This window comes from Asterias amurensis, chromosome 6 (assembly GCF_032118995.1).
Source record: "Asterias amurensis chromosome 6, ASM3211899v1".
In the NCBI taxonomy this organism is placed as follows: domain Eukaryota; kingdom Metazoa; phylum Echinodermata; class Asteroidea; order Forcipulatida; family Asteriidae; genus Asterias; species Asterias amurensis.
In genome coordinates, this window is record NC_092653.1 from 5511601 (window position 1) to 5530654 (window position 19054).

Below are 19054 nucleotides of genomic sequence, written 5' to 3' on the forward strand. Positions count from 1 at the left end.
TAACTAAAAGGTCTATGTACTTTGTTCTAACACAAAACACAATGTCCACAGATTTATATGAAACTTACACTGTTTGAAGATAATGATAGTAGAAAGCTTCCCTTGAAATATTACTTACTGGGGTGATGTAGTTTTTTAGCAATGAGTAAAACAATGTCACAAAAATGATTTCTGTCTCAGTTTTAGCATGTAAAATTGTATTAACCAGTTGCAGTATGTTGGTAGAATACCACAACTGGTTAAAACGTTTTTAAATGCAAAAATAATTTTTGTCTCGCCGAGAAGAAAATTTATTTTTTGACTCACTTGACCAATTTCTCAAAAACTACAGCACCCCAGTGAGTAATATTTTAAGGTACGCTTTCTACTATCATTATCTTCAAACCGTCTAAGTTTAATTTAAATCTGTGGACATTTTGAAAAAGTACCCGAATCCTAGGAGAGAGAGGGTCATTTGCTTGAGCCCCTTTAATATCCTCAAAAAAACAGGCCCCAATTTCATAAAGCTGTTGAGCAGAAAAATTCTATTAAGAAATTTGTGTTCTTAGAAACAAGTTCAATCGGGCACCAGCCACAACAATGCAACCTTAAAGGCAGTGGACACTATTGGTAATTACTCAAAATAATTATTGGCATAAAACCTTTCTTGGTGACGAGTAATGGGGAGAGGTTGATAGTATAAAACATTGTGAGAAACGGCTCCCACTGAAGTGCAATAGTTTTCAAGAAAGCAGTAATTTTCCACGCATTTGGTTTCGGAACCTCGGGTTTAGAACTTGAGGTCTCGAAATCAACCATCTAAATGCACACAACTTCGTGTGACAAGGGTGTTTTTTCTTTCATTATTATCTCGCAAATTCGATGACCGATTGAGCTCAAATTTACACAGGTTTGTTATTTTATGCATATGTTGAGATACACTAACTGTGAAGGCTGGTCTTTGACAATTACCAATAGTGTCCAGTGTCTTTAATGTAATTTTAGCTAGAAGCCTGTTTCTGCTTAGCACTACTTTTCTGTGCTTAGCAGATTTTTGTGCTTACAGGCTTTATGAAATTGGGCCCTGCACTCTAAAGGGACTTTAATCCCAAGTGTTTTGACTTAGATCATCCATTTTTGCTGTACCAGTGGTAGGCAGTTAGTTTTAAAGGGGTGGCAGTGAGGGGGGGGGGTCTGTTGAACCATATTCTACAAAGTCGGACAACGTCTTCAACAGGATTTAGGGGGATTGATAATTTTGTCGATGTCGATGCAAAAACATTTTTCTCCTTAATTGCGATAAACAGGAGTTTGAGAGTGTTACAATTTGTTGTCTTGTTTAAAATAATTTTTGGTGTACAAACAAAACCTGTAGGCGTCGAGACATGACATTTGTGCATATTGTATCTAAAGTAGGATTTGACACTTGGGATGGTGGAGGGTTTGCAGGAACACCATGTGAATATTATCTCTTATGAGTAGTGTTGGTTCTTTTTCTTAACAGAACCGGTGGTGAAATTGTTGTTGAAGACACAGGACACTATTGGTAATTGTCAAATTACCAATAGTGTCAAGTGCCTTCAAGAACTGGTTTTCCGAACCACCACTTCTCATAAGAGATATTCACATGGTGTCACCGCAAACCTCTCTTTACTATAATACTTTACTGTAATATTCTATTATTTGAGATTTGTTTTTGCACTGGAGCGACATTTGAGTCAAATCAATGTTCAAATCTTTGGATGTTGTAAATAAAACCAGAGGACTAATAAAAACACGAACCATACTTTTACCATTTCTGTTTTGTAAAAATCTTTTTAAGTTGTTTATTGCTATTTGGCTTTGAAATGGCAGAAAGAACCTTTTAATTCTCTTTAGTACTACATTAAAAATCTAAAACACAATGTTAAGAAAGTTGCTTGTGGGTTATTAACATCAAGCACAACAAATACTGTACAAATATTATTACTAAAAATACCACCTTAAGTACATTGTGACCTATTCAATAAAATAATGCTGGAAAATGCACAACAGAATCTGGTTTGGATTTCACTAAGAGGTCAGACTGGACTTATCTCCAGTCAACTCGTCCTACTTGCATCCGATTCCACTTGTCTTGGTGCCCTTTTAAAAATTTCACATTGACTAATATTTCCCATTGACTAAGATTTCCCATTGACTAAGATCTCCCAGTGGAAGTACCCTTTCAGAAAAATGAAAATGATATGAAATTCTATACAGCCTCATGAACTTATTAAATAGTGCGTTCTTAGTGTATTACCACACGCGGCCTGGACAAAAAGGCCCATAAAGACCACGAGGTTTCCATATGAAATTTTTCATTATAGTATGTTAACTTAGTGTCCCAATTTTCTAACACAAAACTAAATTTGTTGTTTTCCTGTTATTTTGGTTAAAATTGTAACTGACTAAATTTGATTAAAACAATAAGAATAATTATTAGTAATATCTGGGTGTTTTCTTTTCATTGTACAGAAATTCATGGTCTCTAAAGGGTTTAGTGATATTTACATTTATAAGCAAGGGGTAGATAAAGTTGAAAACCAACTTTAATGCTGTAAAAATTGTAAAAACTTTAATTAAGAACAAACCCTAAAAAAACATTACTTTGTTAAGTTCCTTGTTAAAAATTTCACTTTGACAAATACCATACATTAAAAAGCTTTATAAAATTTTTTAAAAAGGCACATGAGTAGCTCTATTGCAAAAAAAAAAGAGGCCTAACTTCCAACGGTTAATAGAAGTTGAAAGACAGTCTCTTTGTGTAATGCTGTGTTGTAAATAAAAACCATGGTGTTTCAATTCCATCTTGTCTTGTAACTGAACTTCTTGTACAGTCTGCCTGTAGAGGTGAATGTAACTGACTATCATAACTCCTCGTGGTCCGCTTGTAGTCCATGGGTTTTGGAGTCCAGCTCGTCAGCCTCTTTGAACCAGTCTTTATAGACTGCTAAGGGGTCAGAGTTGATGTGTTTATGGAACGATATTGGTAATTGATGAGCCAGGAAATCGATGGCGTAGTCTACTGGTCGAGCCTGTGTGAGGATGGAGATGGATTGGTTTAGACAATAAAAACATAATCGGGGGTTGATTTCACACAGAGCAAAGATAGATTTTAAAGCCACTTGACACTATTGGTACACACTCAAAATAATTATCAGCATAAAAACTTACTATGTAACAAGCTTTGAAGAGCTGTTGATAGTATAAAACATTGTGAGAAACGGCTCCTGAAGTATTGTAGTTTTTGAGAAAGAAGTAATTTCTCACTCGAAAGACTTCAGCTGAAGCTTTTTACTAAGCATCTGATAGCACACAAATTTTTGCAACAAGGGTGTTTTTCTGCCATTATTCTCTTGCAACTTCGAGCCCAAATTTTCACAGGTTTGTTATTTTATGCATATTATATTGGGATACACCAAGTGAAAATACTGGTCTTTGAAAGTTACCAACGGTGTCAATCTTTCGATTTCACCAAACTCTTCCAAACTTGGGATTAATCTTAGGACTTAGGATGAGTTAAATTCCGTATCCAAAGACGTTAGGATGCATTGAACCCATAAATGGAGATGGGATTAATCGTAGCGTTTCGTGAAATCGGCTGCAGTGCCTTTGATAAACAACAGTAAACTTACTTGATGGAAGAGTGGTGAGTGTGAGATTTGGAGGTCGTGCCGTTTGGCGCACATCCCAAGTATCATATCATCTGGATCTTCATTCTTGTTGCATTTACATCCGGTGGCTAGGAGATCCTCTATGCCTCTACGACTGAACACCATTCTGGAGATCCAAATGAGATGAAACAATGTTTAGTGGATTGAGGAAGAGTGCTCACGAGTAGGTATACACGCTCAAACCGGGGACCTTCAACAATAGAGGCAGTGAGTCCACAGTCGGGCAAGGTCCACAGTAAGAAAACGGTTACAAAACCAATGGGACGATAGGAGGTCCACGGTTGCAGGGGTGAACAAGCTTGTCAGAGCTTGTCAGTACATGTACATCTAGAGGTTGACAACTCTATGAATGTTGAAATAAACTCCACACAGTACAAAGCAAGACTGCAGATTGGAGAGCAGGATAAGAAAAATAGTGTGGATGCAAATCTGAAACTTTCATTCCCAGTACAAGCTTTCGGCCGTGCACAAAGTGAGATTTTAGTTCGGGATCAGTGGTTTTTTTTTTTATAGAAATGGTTTTGTGCAAAATCTTTGGCACAATCAGTCGACCATGCAGGAATGGTTTGTGCGATCGGCTTATCGAGCAGGAATAGTTTGCGAAATTTGACATTGTTGCCACTGGTGCCTCACTAAATTTTTGCTTAGAAAAGAAATTTTTTAAGCAGAATTTTCTGCTGCTAAACAGCTTTATGAAATTTGGTCAAGGTCCTTACCCGCCTCCACCAGTTAGGTAGTCGTATCCCCAGCCCATTCTGAGATGTCCATAGCCGTAACGCTCCCCTAAGAAGACTGCCTCCTTGGCATCGTAACAGGATAAGACGCCCCGTAGCCTGGCAACACTGTAATAAATAAACAAACAGAAAGTATGATCAAATGTCTGGTCAATGTTTGTCAATACAAAATGCCGTTCCGCCTCGTTTGCCCTACACAAGATCGGTCAAATTCGCCAGTTCATAAATAAAACAACAGCAGAAAAGCTCATCCATGCTTTTGTAATTTGTCATCTCGATTACTGCAATAGTCTCATCTATGGATTGCCCGACTCACAGCTCAGAAAACTCCAACTCATTCAAAACTCAGCGGCTCGTCTCATCACCCGGTTAAGAAAACGATATTCAATTACTCCAGCTTTGCAATCTCTCCATTGGCTTCCTATTCATTCTCGCATCATCTTCAAAATTCTCCTTCAAACATTTCAATGCAGTCTTGGAAGTGGACCAACTTACCTGAAAGATCTACTAACTCCATACACTCCTACTAGAAACCTCCGTTCTGCTAACAAAGACACCCTCGTTATCCCTAAAGTTACCACCAAAGCATATGGTCAACGTAGTTTTCAGTTTGCTGCACCTCACTTATGGAACAATCTCCCTCTACACATCAAACAAGCTACTGCGATCTCAAGTTTCAAGGCTCTTCTCAAAACACATCTATTCAAATTATCTTATACTTAATTATTCTTTTGGTTCCTCTGAGCGCTTAGAGACTTTCTTTTGGAGGTGTTAGGCGCTATAGAAATGCGGTTGTTATTATTATTATTATTAAATGATCAGCAGTTGTTATTTGGGCCTGACTTACTGTATCAAGGTTTTCCCTAGTTTTTTTTTTTTTAAAAACTGGGGGGGGGGGCATTCTGGATCCAAATTTGTTGATGCCAAAGCTCGCTGAACTGAAGCACGTTCTTTGATTTGTTTTCTACTTTTTGTTTATCTTGGTTTAAAACCCCTACTGTTTAATCTGTAGCATTCTAAATGGATTTCAATTGATGTTAACAACACTTTACAAGATGATCAATGGTGTTATCAAAGCCGACCACGGCCAAATGTTAGAACCTAAACTGCAGAGGGCAAGAAAGGGCAACGACAATCAGTTCAAAATACCCAGCATCTCATCTACCATCTACGAACAGTCTTTTTTTCCAAGAACACTAAAACTATGGAATAGTCTTCCTCAATCCCTCATAAATTCCAAATCCCACCAAATCTTCAAAGGTGGTTACATTCACAATCGTGGCCTAAACGACAACAACATAAAACCGAATTAGACGATGCTCTCCTGACCTCCTTGTTAAGTTCCCCAGCGGAAGCTTCAGGAGGAAAACCTACCAAGTACCAAGTACCAAGTTTGTGATTTTTTAAAATTTTTATTTAAATTATTATATATTTACCTGATAATTGTGTCATCATCGATTACCACCAGCCAGGGGTATTTGAGATACTCTGGCTTGGAGTTGAACATATTGAAAATGGCAAACAGCTTACCGCAGTGACCTGGGTCAACAATATATCAAACTGCAATTTAAATACCTGTTTGTCATACTGTCTTGGAGTGTGTCCGAAACGGCGACTTCGACTACAGCTACGGCTAGATCGCGCACGTTTACCTAATCTTCAACACTAGCAGACGCGCTGATCTAGCTGTAGCTGTAGCCGAAACCGTCGTTTCGAACATGGCCTTATACTAAAAAAACGGTCCGTTAAAAAAATGGTGGACCGCATTAGTTCATAACGGAAAAGGAAAGTCACACAATTTTAAAGCATATTTGTGTGGATCGTTGCATTTTATTTTAAAAACATCTTTCCAACCATATCAATTTTATGCAAAACGCTGTTAAGTGCTTTTTATAATCCAAATCGCTCAATACAAAACAACATGTCCCTTTAAGTGACAATTCAGTTGCAGCTGTAGCTGTCAGGAATCAGCCGTAGTTGCAAAAGAGCAAGCTGACTGGTCTGGTTGCAATCCTTTAAAGGTAATGCATACATGTACAGTTGGGTTTTTGAACCGTTTGATTTTAATCCTACATAAATGTAGTTGTATAAAAAAAAAATAACCTGAGAAAATTTTATTCCAAAGGTCCATGCAGGAAGAATAATTCCATAAAGGGATACACTATCTGAGAAGCGCAACCACGCATGGTTATCTTCTTTAATATAACACCGCTGAGGTCTCAAATTCAATTCAAATATTTACGTGAGAAATTGCTTCTTCCTCTCATGTTACGAAGGGAGACGTTTCTTACATTGTTTTATACTATCAACAGCTCCCCATTACTCGTGACCAAGTAAGGTTTTATGATATCAATTATTTTGTGTAATTACCAATAGTTTCCACTGCCTTTAACCGTCTTACCTCTTTCAGTATTGGGTACCCCTGATGCTATGGTGGGTATGCTTTCATCCTCAACATCGCTGACATAGACAATATCCTTAGTGTGCCTGCCTAAGGTCTGCTGGACAACAGGCACTGGAATAGTAATACATAACAATACTGAATTCTTATATAACACTTTATCTTCAAGTACGCGCTAATCCTCCAACCAGATTGGCAGAATGGAGTGGTGATAAAAACCTATATTGCACGGCTAATATTAGTACCTGCATCTTGTGTGTTCTATGTTTGCTTGAGGATAAATCTGTTATCACATGGGCGCTCATGGAAATACGGAAAATATAGCGCGTCTGCGTCCCATATCCAACTCGCCCTTCGGCCTCATTGGATATGGGACGCAGACGTGCTATTTTTTTCCGTATTCCACTTGCACTTGTGTGATAACTTATATTGTCACATTTGACGTGTATACCGAAACGCTCAGTGTATTTTTCTTACAAGGTATGCAGAACTACCTTGATGAATTATCTAAGACCTTTTCCTTTATATATAACCATGTAATGGTTTACAAGGTGCTGTTTTAGGTCTTAAATAGCAGCGTGATGACCTTAATGCATAATGTCCATTGTTGAATTAAATATTTGGACCAATTTTTACTTTTTTCTTAAATGCATAAGTAAAGTTAGCAATACCTCATAATATCATTTAAAAATTACCTCTTTCTTTGTGGAACTGTTCACAAGTTTTGACCATAAACAAGATGTCTTCCTTTGGCACAGCATCTCCCTGTTGGATGGATACAGCAACATCAGACACATGACAAAACCAAAAAGCATTTTAAAGTAAGTGCACAACAGAGGAGCTTTCTGGTGAATGATTCTAGTTTTTGTTCTTGAGCTGCTGGTCAAAGGGAAGAATGTGGTTCAGTTGTTAGACTGTGGTTAGACTGTGGTTAGACTGCAGGACTTGCAATTACAAGGTTGTGGGTCTGAATCCCCTAAGCTAACCGCTGATTTCACAATGACTAGAATAAGTATTGCCAACTAGTTACTGAATCACAACTTCTTGATTTGTGTAATTCATAACCATAGATGGAGTTTAACCAATGTTTGTATGAGAGAGATTGGCTGTTGCCAGCTACGCGTTTACATCCCCTTGTGGGAGTTTGCCGAGTCCCCTTAATGGAAAAAATATACATATATTTTGGATAAAGAGGGATAGGATAGGAAAGGACTTAAAAGAACATCAGTGTCATGTAGGTTTTTAGTGCAATGAACAGGACTCGAACCCACAATCTGATGGCTTAGCCACCAGGACTTGATGCAAGATTCACATCATAGAGTCTTTCTCGGAGGCCAAGATTTTTAGCCTTTGAGATAGGCTCTGCTTGGGTCTTAATGTTTTTATTTTTATTTTTGCATTCATACATAGGTCCTTTTTGCTGGTGAGCAGTCTGCTACAGCTAAGTCTATTTTCTAATTAGTCAACTCACACAGACAGGAAGCTCCTTTGGGTGGGCTGTGACACACTCATTGTCCACATGTTTTCCAGAGCGTATTGTGTTCATCAACGTTTTCCTGATGGCTTCATCTGTCCTGATTTTCATATTTGTCTCCACGTTCCCGGCGCACAGCGATGGTAGATTGGTCAGCTTAGTACCGTTTCCTTCATTCCAGATGTAGACTGCTAGCTGTTAATATTTAAAAAGCAGGTTGAAAAATTATAAATCATCGGTTAATTTTTTAAATGTCCTTTAAGGGACAGTAACCCCTTTTTTTTAGTCATTCGATTCTTTTAATCCTTCATAAATGTAGATATATAACAATAAAACTATTAACCTTTAAAAAAAATGTATAGACATTTGCAAACATCTGACATTGATTGCAGAACGACTTCATGAAGTAGCTTTCCTCAGAAGGCCTTCAGTTGAAACATGTTTTTTGGAAGGTAATCTCAACTCACAACAACATAGTGCAGAGCACATGAAAACCTTTAGGTAAACTTTTGTGTTCCCAATGCTAAAATAGTAGTCCCAGCCTATTTTCCATACCATCCGCACGGGTAACAGTTAAATAAAAAACAGGACAGTTCTTTCCAGAACTGAGAAGTCTCCCCAACACCCAAACATCTACTCCACGGCAGTAGAATAAAGCAAGACAGTTCTCTAAGAACAAACTCTACCTGGCAAGTAGATACACACATGGTGTTACCGCAAACCAAATATACATTGATGCCTAACCAGGCATGCAACTGCCCGATGAAAAAAAAAGAGGAAACTTTTCGAGGCCCACAATGGTACCCTAAAAAGTGTTGAGGTTTTTTATGCTCTTAGGTTCATTGTTAGCATGTAAGACAAAGTGGAGTGTTTTATACAACTAAAATAACATGGAAAAAACACCTTGCCTATGTATGCACCGTAATTCGAAGGTGGCAAAGCATTGGGAGTTGATTAAGTTGAGGAAAACTAACTATTGTTGTCCAGGTAATTATGAAATTGGCATAAAATTATTATCCCCCCCCAAAAAAAAAAATAGAAAAAAAAAAAGAAAAAATTTTTTTTTTTTTTTTTTGTTTTCTTGGGGGGGGGGGGAATAATAATTTTATGCAAATTTCATAACTACCTGGGAAACAATAGTTACTTTTCCTCAACTTAATCAACTCCCGATGCTTTGCCACCTTACAATGGTCGGTGCGAGCCACTTGTCCCCGCTTGCCGTCGTTAAATCTCCCTCTTGCACACCACGCAATATGCCATTCCTGGCTTGTCCACTTTCCGGACGGTTTCGGAGAGCAGTTTACCGTCTACGTCTTTTTTTTTCCCAACCAGAACCACTTCCAGGTAGTTTTTACTCCTTTATCTATGGCTTTAATTTGGCCAGGTACCACTCGGTCCCGCTCTAAAATATAATTTCTTTTGGATGTCATTTTGACGGACGTTTGAAGATGAGACTGTTTCGTAACGCAATGTGAGACAAGCACACAGTATACATGTACGTTTGGTAACTAACTCACACACACATACATGTACAACACGTGTATACTATTGCAAAACAGTGGGACCAGACGAAGACACGACCTTAGACTCATTTCAAGGCTGTATAATAACTTGGTTTAGCACACAACTCGCCCGCGCCACGGGGTGCGTTCCACTGTTCCAGATTTTTCGACCGTAAACACGGCTATTAATGACCGCACGCAGTGTGTAAACGTATGCATTGCTTGCTGTGGGCTTTAGATTGACCATGCAGTAGAATGGATTGCGTACCGAGGCAGAGGCCAGACCATGCGTTACGATGCATTGTTGAATTTATCTTAAGATCGCGCTAACCGCGGAATGTATTTTTTTAGCGCTAATCATATTTTTAAAAACGCGGAATTCCGCGGAAACGCGGAAGAGTTGCATGCCTGCTAACCATGCAATGCCTCAAATCCTATATAGTTTCTTTTTTACATTAAAGTGGCTGACGTTTCGACCCTAGCAGTCTTTCTCAAAGGCTTTCTCAAAGACTGTCTCCTTTAGCCTTTGTGAAAGACTCTGCTAGGGTCGCAATGTCAGGCTATACCTATTTTTGCATTTATACTATAGGTCCTTTTGGTTGGTAACCAGTTTGCAACAGCTAATTCTTTTTTTCTCATTTTTTATATCTACACCGCCTCATTTCTGAAGGACAAAGCTTTCGGTGGAGAGTCTTTCTCAAGGACACAAGAGTTATGTAACCAGAGAAGTGTCAAGACCCTCTATTTGGAAACCCTGTATCTTGCAGAGCTTGAATACAGAGAATTGGCAAGCTCTCTATATCCCACATCCTGTATGCAACAGACCTTGAATAATCAACAACGATGCTACTCTCTAAAATTTCTACATACATGTAGAAATTTGAAAGATGACTGCACTTTACCTCGTGTTTGATGTCGATGGCAAAATCCATCTTTTGCTGCTCGCTTTCCCATCTGTCAGCTAGGCTTAAAACAAAACAAAAAATTCATAACTTGTCAAAATGGTCAATGATTTAAGTACAGCAGAAAATATGCTTAGCACAGGAAAAAGTTAGGCATGCTTCACTAACACAGCTAGAGCAAAAATGTTGCGCTTGAAAGCAGAGAACGATGATCGTAAGCGCAGAATTCGGCGGTAAGCAGAGCCATGAAATGTGGCCCAGCTGTGCTCACTTGCAATGGAATTTGAGCCACTGTTGGAATATCCAAGGTTTCTTAAACTTGGTCAGTATCTGGAGCGAAGATCAGCGGGACTGATCGACCATACATCCAAATACAATGACAGGAAAGTGTGCACGGCATAGTTACTTCACCATTATGTAAATATGATAATATGTACATTTAAAGGCAGTGGAAACTTTTGGTAATTACTCAAAATAAATACCAGCATAAAACCTCACTTGCTAACGAGTAATGGAGAGAGGTTGATGGTATAAAACATTGTGAGAAACGGCTCCCTCTGAAATGAAATAGTTTTTGAGAAAGAAGTAATTTTCCACGAATTTGATTTCAAGACCTCAAGTTTAGAATTTGAGGTCTCAAAATCAAGCATCTGAAAGCACACAACTTCATGTGACAAGGGTGATTTTTCTTTCATAGTTATCCCGCAACTTTGATTGTTTATTTTCCACAGGTTTGTTATTTTATGCATAAGTGAAAAGACTGTTCTTTGACAATTACCAATAGTGTCCACTGTCCATTGTCTTTAATAAGGAAGATTTTTAGGCATTATGGAGTATAATAATAAAGACATTTATAAAGCGTCTAATGCAAAAGCCTCTAAGTGCATAAAGACAACAATAACATATTCAATGCAAGTAAGCAGATTACATAGTACATAGCAGCTTAAAACAAATGAATTTTTAACCGAGACTTGAAACAGTGTATGACGTATATGAGTGTTTTAGCACTTTTTTTATCTCATAACAAAACAAACTACCTGTGGAGAAGGCTTGAACTGATGAGCCAGCCCGCCTCCAAATCTGGATACAGGAATTCAGATGGGTTGTTATGGAAACGGTAGTGGTGGATGATGGTCGCCGACCGGTCCGCTAAAGCTCGTCCTAGAAACCATTCCTGCAGATTGAAACAATTTGCCATCAAGTCACATTTTGAAACAGATAAGCATGGAGTCCCAGAGAGGTGAAAGGCAAGGAAAGACACCACGAGGAAAGACACCACTGTGCCAAACCAATCACCACAATTCCGTGTTTCGGGGTTTGTAGGTCTATGTCTTCTTTCCATTGTACTCACCTTTTCTGAATTGTATTTCTTAAGAACTTCCACCAGTCCATGGACACTCACTCGAGTTTGCTCCTCACAGAAGAAAATCCATTTTGCCTTTCCTAAGTCCTCTCTCAATCTGCACCAACAGATAAACAGGTTATAGAAAGTGTTAATAATGGTACCAGAGCATTGGTTATGGAACTAAATGGTAAGCTATTCACTTAAAAAGAAAGACACTCTTAATGGACTGTAAGGGTGGCAGGCTTGGCTTGTGTGTAAAGCGCTCGCCTCTCGCCAAGGTGACCCGGTTCGATTCCCGGCCAGGGCCATATGTGAGTTGAGTTGTGCATTGGTTCTCTGCTGTGCCACAAGGGTTTTCCAGACCATCCGGTTTTCCTCCCTCCGGAAAAATCAAACTCTTTCAATTTTGGCTGTGCTCCGTGGTCATAATGGGTTGATGTGGCTGGCAGCCAAAGGCGCCCTTGCATGCCTGCTTCTCGAACACAGTGTAGCCGTGTCCTTCGCAATTCAGCTTTTAGCTGTGGGAAGGATGATTAGCCCCCCAAATTATTAGTGAAAAGATTACAGTTCTGTAAATATTGTGAGTTCAACTATATATTGATTTGTTCTAATAATAATATCAAGTGGGAATTCTCCTGAAGATGATCGGAGCATACTGACCAAAACATTGATTTGTTTACCACCGGCTCTTTTCAGAACCAACACTACAATTATCGCTCACTGACTGAAACTTACTTTGGAAACACAGGCAAAATTGTCCATACACCACTGAACTCATACTTTTCATGCAGTAAAATGACACGCGGAATCCCCTGCAATCAAAATAAATGAATAAATCAAACAACTCACTCCCTGTTGTCCCTTTGCCAAATAAAAGGTTCCAGGTAAACACAAGTTTGTATGTCAAGTTAAAGGGAAGGTACCGGTATACGTTTGGTATACTACTTAAATTAATGGCAACAAAAAGTAGAAAGCATTTTTGAGAATAATTTTCACTTTTAAGTAATGTGGTTATATGGGAAAAGGCTTCAGTTTTTATCCCCCCAAAAATTTCAATCTGAGAAGTGTTACAGATTGTGTATTCCAATTACGGATTATTCTTCCTGCGTGGCCACCTTTTGAAATGCATTTTTTTCAAGTAAATTTCTATGTATAATCTTTCATTTACACAGAATTAAATGGTTAACGGTTCCAAAACCCAAAGGTACACAGTTGTTTTAGAATCTTACCAAGTTCAGAATACGGAACTGTTGTTCTATATCCACTTTTGTTTCCTGTGCCCATTGTAAATGAGTGCTTGCCTGTTGGCTGCGAATTATAAAAACAATATCTCCACCGGTGACACTAAAGTGTCCCTGTAAACAAAAATGAACAAGTTAAGTTTTGTCCTTTTAAAAGGTAGAATACATGGTTGGTTGTGGTGACTGGTCTCAGTCAACAGCTCGAGCCCTTTGCCTACTTACAACTTTAATAAGTGATGGGCAGGGGGAACATAGTCACCATAAGCCAGGCTAAACACGTACCTGTAGTGTATTTTTTTTTATGTCAATGGTCATTAAAGTTGGTTAAACACTAGCCTAATAAAATAACTGAACAAAGTTAGGGCGTGAAATATTTTAGTTTTATTACCAACTTACTCACAGTTTTTACAAAATCACACTATTTCTACTTAACTTCATTTGTTTAATTTAATGTTGTTTGGATTTTGTTTTTATTAAACTTTAATTTAAACTAAAAAAAGCCTTAGGGCCTACTCCTACAGACAGAGTCCCAGATTCCCTAGAAATAGAAATATGGTTCATTTAGCCTAGGAGTATTTTATACTTTACATATAATATACAAAGTAATGCTTCATTGTACTTGTAGCGTAACTTTCTAACAAATAAATGTATAAAATACCCTCTAGGTAGAACCATAAATAAATGCTTGTTGAGTGGTTCTTTACTTTATTTGGATAACTTTCCGTATGGCGCCACCACCTTTTCACTCATTTTTACAAAAAGGGATATATCAATCAGGTTAATTAGATACTATATTATTTTATTTCGAATGAAAAAGTGGTGGCGCCCATACGGAAACTTTTCCGGAGGTTATTTCAGTTTTATGAGAACAGTAACAAACATTTGGACAAGTGGAATGTTTCTTATTGTTATTTATTATATGTAACGTGGAATACACAACGGTAGACTGACCTCCAAATCGCGTTCTGCCACTGTGGTTAAATCCCGCGGAAGATATGGATCAAAAGTAGCGGCAAATACTCCTTGATAAATAATGACAACAACATAAAAAGCATTATTGTTGAAAGGTTATCATATCATGGTATCTCAATGTACAAATCAACGTGAGGATCGTTTAATATCAGTTAATTTCTTACCAGCAGCAGCAGTAATGAAGAACAGTAACTCAATGATGGGGGCCGCCATGTTTTACAATGATCCCTCCGCTCTACCTCTGAGAAAAGCGCAAATTTCTAAATCGAGCAAGAATGCTTAAAATGCGCGTCCGCTCAATTACTGTGGCACAACATTGGGCTCAGAAATGAGAATCTGCTTAAAGGAACACGTTGCCTTGGATCGGTCGAGTTGGTCTTTGAAAAGCGTTTGTAACCGTTTTTTATAAAATGCATATGGGTAGAAAGATGTTGTAAAAGTAGAATACAATGATCCACACAAACATGCCTCGAAATTGCGTGGTTTTCCTTTTACCTCGTCGACTAACACGTCGGCCATTTATGGGGGTCAAAATTTTGACTCCCATAAATGGCCGACCGTGTTAGTCCGCACAGTAGAAGGAAAACCACGCAATTTCGAGGCAAACTTGTGTGGATCATTGTATTCTACTTTTAAAACATCTTTCCAACCATATGCATTATATACAAAACGGTTACAAACGCTTTTGTTTTGACCAACTCGTCCAATCCAAGGCAACGTGTTCCTTTAAAGGAACACATTGCCTTGGATCGGACGAGTTGGTCAAAACAAACGCGTTTGTAACCGTTTTTTTATAAAATGCATATGGTTGGAAAGATGTTTTAAAAGTAGAATACAATGATCCACACAAGTTTGCCTCGAAATTGCGTGGTTTTCCTTCTACTGTGCGAACTAACATGGTCGGCCATTTATGGGAGTCAAAATTTTGACCCCCATAAATGGCCGACGTGTTAGTCGACAAGGTTAAAGGAAAACCACGCAATTTCGAGGCATGTTTGTGTGGATCATTGTATTCTACTTTTACAACATCTTTCTACCCATATGCATTTTATAAAAAACGGTTACAAACGCTTTTCAAAGACCAACTCGACCGATCCAAGGCAACGTGTTCCTTTAACTTGAATTCCCGAAAATTTGGTTTCTGAGATTGTTTTTAATATTTCCTTTTGACTGTGTGGGCGCATTCGTGCACTTTATTTTCCCAAATAAAACCAAAATAAAGCAAGCTCCCAAGGCCTACACTGTCAATGCAAAGATTCCACTTTTGGGTGCACCGAGATGAATTTACCTTTGCATAATCATTAATGATGTCATGATCTGTATGCAACTCTGAGGTAAATCGGTTGTTAATTACATGTTCGCTGTTAAAACAACTCCACGGCTAACCAAAGTGGAATTATAACATCGTTTTGCACTAGAGACCCGCCGACCCCGAAGCCAATCAATTGCTTGCGCTTCGCATTTGTTGTTTCAAGATATAGGAAACTCCATGCCTAGGGTTATTATATTATTATTGGTTTATTATCCAAACTTGGCAGCCAGAGGCTGACTTGCGTTTAAAATTACAGAGCATAAGAAAATATATATACTTTTTTTAAACTACAGTAATATTGATTTAAGTACAAATACAAAATACAAGATATTCAAAGACTAAAATACAAAAATACTTTCCACTAGGGAGGAATAACACACCTCGTGCTATAAACTCTGTTAAAGGAACACGTTGCCTTCGGGCTGCGCTTTGTTGGGCGTTTTTGGGCTATGACAAGCGTTTGATGTAAAATGGTTACGGTTGGAAAGATGTTAAAAAAGTAGAATATAATGATCTACACAAACATGCCTTAGAATTGCTTCACTTTTGCTAACTTTCTCGAAACAAAACGCTCCGCCATTTATGGGGGTCAAGATTTTGACTCCCATAAATGGCCGCCAAATTCACTAGTCTTATTTCCAGTCGCAGCCGTTGAACTATACGACTGAGCAATTATTAACAATTTTACGAACCCATTTGTATCTATATCTTCCTCCATGGTTACTCCAACAACAAAAAACAGTTCATGAACAAAAATAAAAGGGCCTACGTTGAATTAACTTTTTATTAATCTATCTAAGCAGCAAGTTCAGCCCACGTCCCGGGGCCGAGCGGCTGCCGTCCAGCGGGCCATCATCCCCCGCGGCCAGACCTCCCCAGACGCAGTGAACTCCCCGTTCTTGCTCGTACGATGTAGGATTTTAGCGGGGCCAGTCTAGTAATGCGAACACTTTGTACACGAAAGAATGTCTAGTACCCGTATACTAACTAGCGAGTGGAGTTGAAAATGGACGTGTCATGACCTCCCACACCAAAACTACAGCTAGAGAATTCATCCTCTCAATAAAACATCTGCTCAGACATGTCAGAGGCGTTTACCGTGTTTACCGCGTAAGTATAGTATGCAATTGCGAGTCACATAGGCCTATACCCCACAGTTCGTTTTTAGATACAAAATTACAGGGACTTTACTTCTCTGTCCTTTCTCTATGCTGTTTGCATGTACGTATGTAGAGTCACAGGGCAACAGGACAGTGGTGTCTATTACTAATACTAGTCCATCGCCATAGGATAGATGATGTCACTTGTCTTATTTGCCAACATGATCCTTTCTTCGGGGTATACATTCATTATTTTATAAAATAATGTTTATGTCTATTATGGGGATGTAAGGAAAAGTTTCCGTATGGCGCCACCACTTTTTCATTCGAAATAAAATAATATAGTATCTAATTTACCTGATTGACATATCCCTTTTTGTAAAAATGAGTGAAAAAGTGGTGGCGCCATACGGAAAGTTATCCGGATGTAATTCCTTGACCTTGGTCTTGGCCAGTACTTTTTGACTTTGAGGTAGCTCCTGTTTACATTGCTCAGAATCATTTGACAGCAAAATTTATGGTGCGATGCATCTGAACAGGGAGCACATACTGCAAATGGTAGTTGGCAAGGAAAGCTAAAATAAATTAATACTCTTGTCCACAAAAATGAAGCTTCCATAGGTCCTTTTCAAAACCACGGCATCGACTATGGATTCGGCTTCAAACTCCGTCCCCTTGTCTGAATCCCTACGCAAAGCACGCTCAGTATTGTTCAAACATCTGGGGGCCAAGCTAGCTCTAGCTGAATCCAAAGCCAAAGCCGTGGTTTTGAAAAGGGCCATAGTCTAGAAAATCTCTTTTCAAAAATTACAAAACAAAATCAGAAACGGGGAACAATTTTATTATTTTGTAACATTTTTGTATTGATACTTGATTCCCAGGTCACAGTGAAAGTTGGGTGGTGATGTGATTATTGAAGCCGGTATGGACAAGAAAGAGTACACGTACATCAAAGAAGTTTTCCAAGCACGGTTAGATGACAACCAGCTTCTTCGCAGGACAGGAAAACTCTGCTAATTAGGCCTGGGCGACCAGTGAAAATTACTAATCGACTAGTCGCACCTCCATCCAATAGTTGCGACTACGACACTAGTCGCAACAAAAGTTTAATTATCACGATGCACTGTGGCAATGTGTGCCGCAAGCACAATATAGTCTAATTCAAGCGGAAAAGATTGAAGATTTGTGTCACTGATGTCTGACTGTTCTGTAAGTAAATTATGTTGTCATGAATAGTCATGAGCGACTAAATTGGTTCACCAAACAGGTAGACGAAATTTTTTAAAAACTATTTTTGTAGCACGTTTAACCGAATAGTTGAAAACAATAGTCGCGACTCGACTCAGGATTCAATAGTTGGAGTGCGACACTAGTCGCCCAAGCTTACTGCTAATGGTGCAAGAATGACCTCTACCCGCAGCCGCCATCCCCCCCCCCCCCCAATACCACCACCACTACTACCAACAGAAGAACTTGTACAAAACACAAATCCAGATTTTCCACTTCTTAAATTTAATTTCCATGTAACTTTCCACAATTTGCCTACAAAATTGTTTGTACAGGTGTGCATAAGATATAAGGTCAGTGCATTATTAGCATTATTGGCAAGTTCTAGAGTTTGTATGTAATCAAAGAGAATCTTTGTCACAAATTAATAGGAACTTTATAAAAAAATATGGACAATTTATTGAATGTTTTTACAATTCACAGCAGTACACGATGTATTTGCAAACATTAATTAAATTTGTCCTTTGCCAAAGAACACTATAGTCCCATGCAGTATCCTTAGTAATAGTTGGTGTATCTCCTCAATATTTATGCATACAATAATAAACCTGTGACAATTTGGGCTAAATTTGGCAATATAAGCTGCAAGAAACAGTGAAAGAAAAACACCATTGCAGTATAGAAACAAGTCCTTTGACATGCCTCTCATCATGTAGACTTTATCAAGTGAGTTTAATGATCACAAATTAGTAATTACCAACATCTAAGGTATAAAGTCCCTTTAGAGAGACCAATGCTATAGATCGAGTGATTTGGTTGTAAAATGCATATGGTTAGAAAGGATGTTTTAAAAGTAGAATAGAATGATCAACACAAGTATGACTTGAAATTCGGTGGTTTTCCTTTAAAACTTTTACTTATTCGAACTAACATGGTCTGCTACTCAACACTGACTAGTTGTAAAACATCATTCTGACCATGCATTTCATAACAGGCATGTGGTTGAAATCAAAATATACTTGCAAGGGTTAAGGTTAAAAATTTGAAATGGCACTGTGTTTATCAAACTTGTTGCATCTATGATCCATGTCTCTTTATGAATACAGAATAAAGATATTTCAGATAAATTTATTTGAATACAGATTGTTTATGTTTTTGTATTTGTTGTTC

General features: G+C 38.3%; 1 protein-coding gene and 1 long non-coding RNA gene across 2 annotated transcripts; one reads left to right on the forward strand and one right to left on the reverse strand.

The window, feature by feature from the left end:
* Positions 1-1774: 1774 nt before the first annotated feature.
* Positions 1775-14558, reverse strand: LOC139938843 (beta-1,3-glucosyltransferase-like). The gene is made up of 14 exons (XM_071934487.1): positions 14410-14558; positions 14225-14295; positions 13262-13387; positions 12768-12844; positions 12039-12147; positions 11725-11861; positions 10688-10751; positions 8281-8478; positions 7505-7574; positions 6810-6923; positions 5845-5947; positions 4391-4516; positions 3636-3780; positions 1775-3035 (listed from the first exon to the last, which is right to left on the reverse strand). Exons 1-14 carry the CDS (start codon positions 14456-14458, stop codon positions 2868-2870), a joined length of 1557 nt encoding a protein of 518 aa, XP_071790588.1. The 5' UTR covers positions 14459-14558; the 3' UTR covers positions 1775-2867.
* Positions 14559-16043: 1485 nt separating this feature from the next.
* LOC139938846 (uncharacterized) lies at positions 16044-19015 on the forward strand. Its single transcript, XR_011786214.1, has 2 exons — positions 16044-16667; positions 17539-19015. It is a non-coding gene; the product is annotated as an uncharacterized lncRNA (long non-coding RNA).
* The last annotated feature ends 39 nt before the right edge of the window (positions 19016-19054 follow it).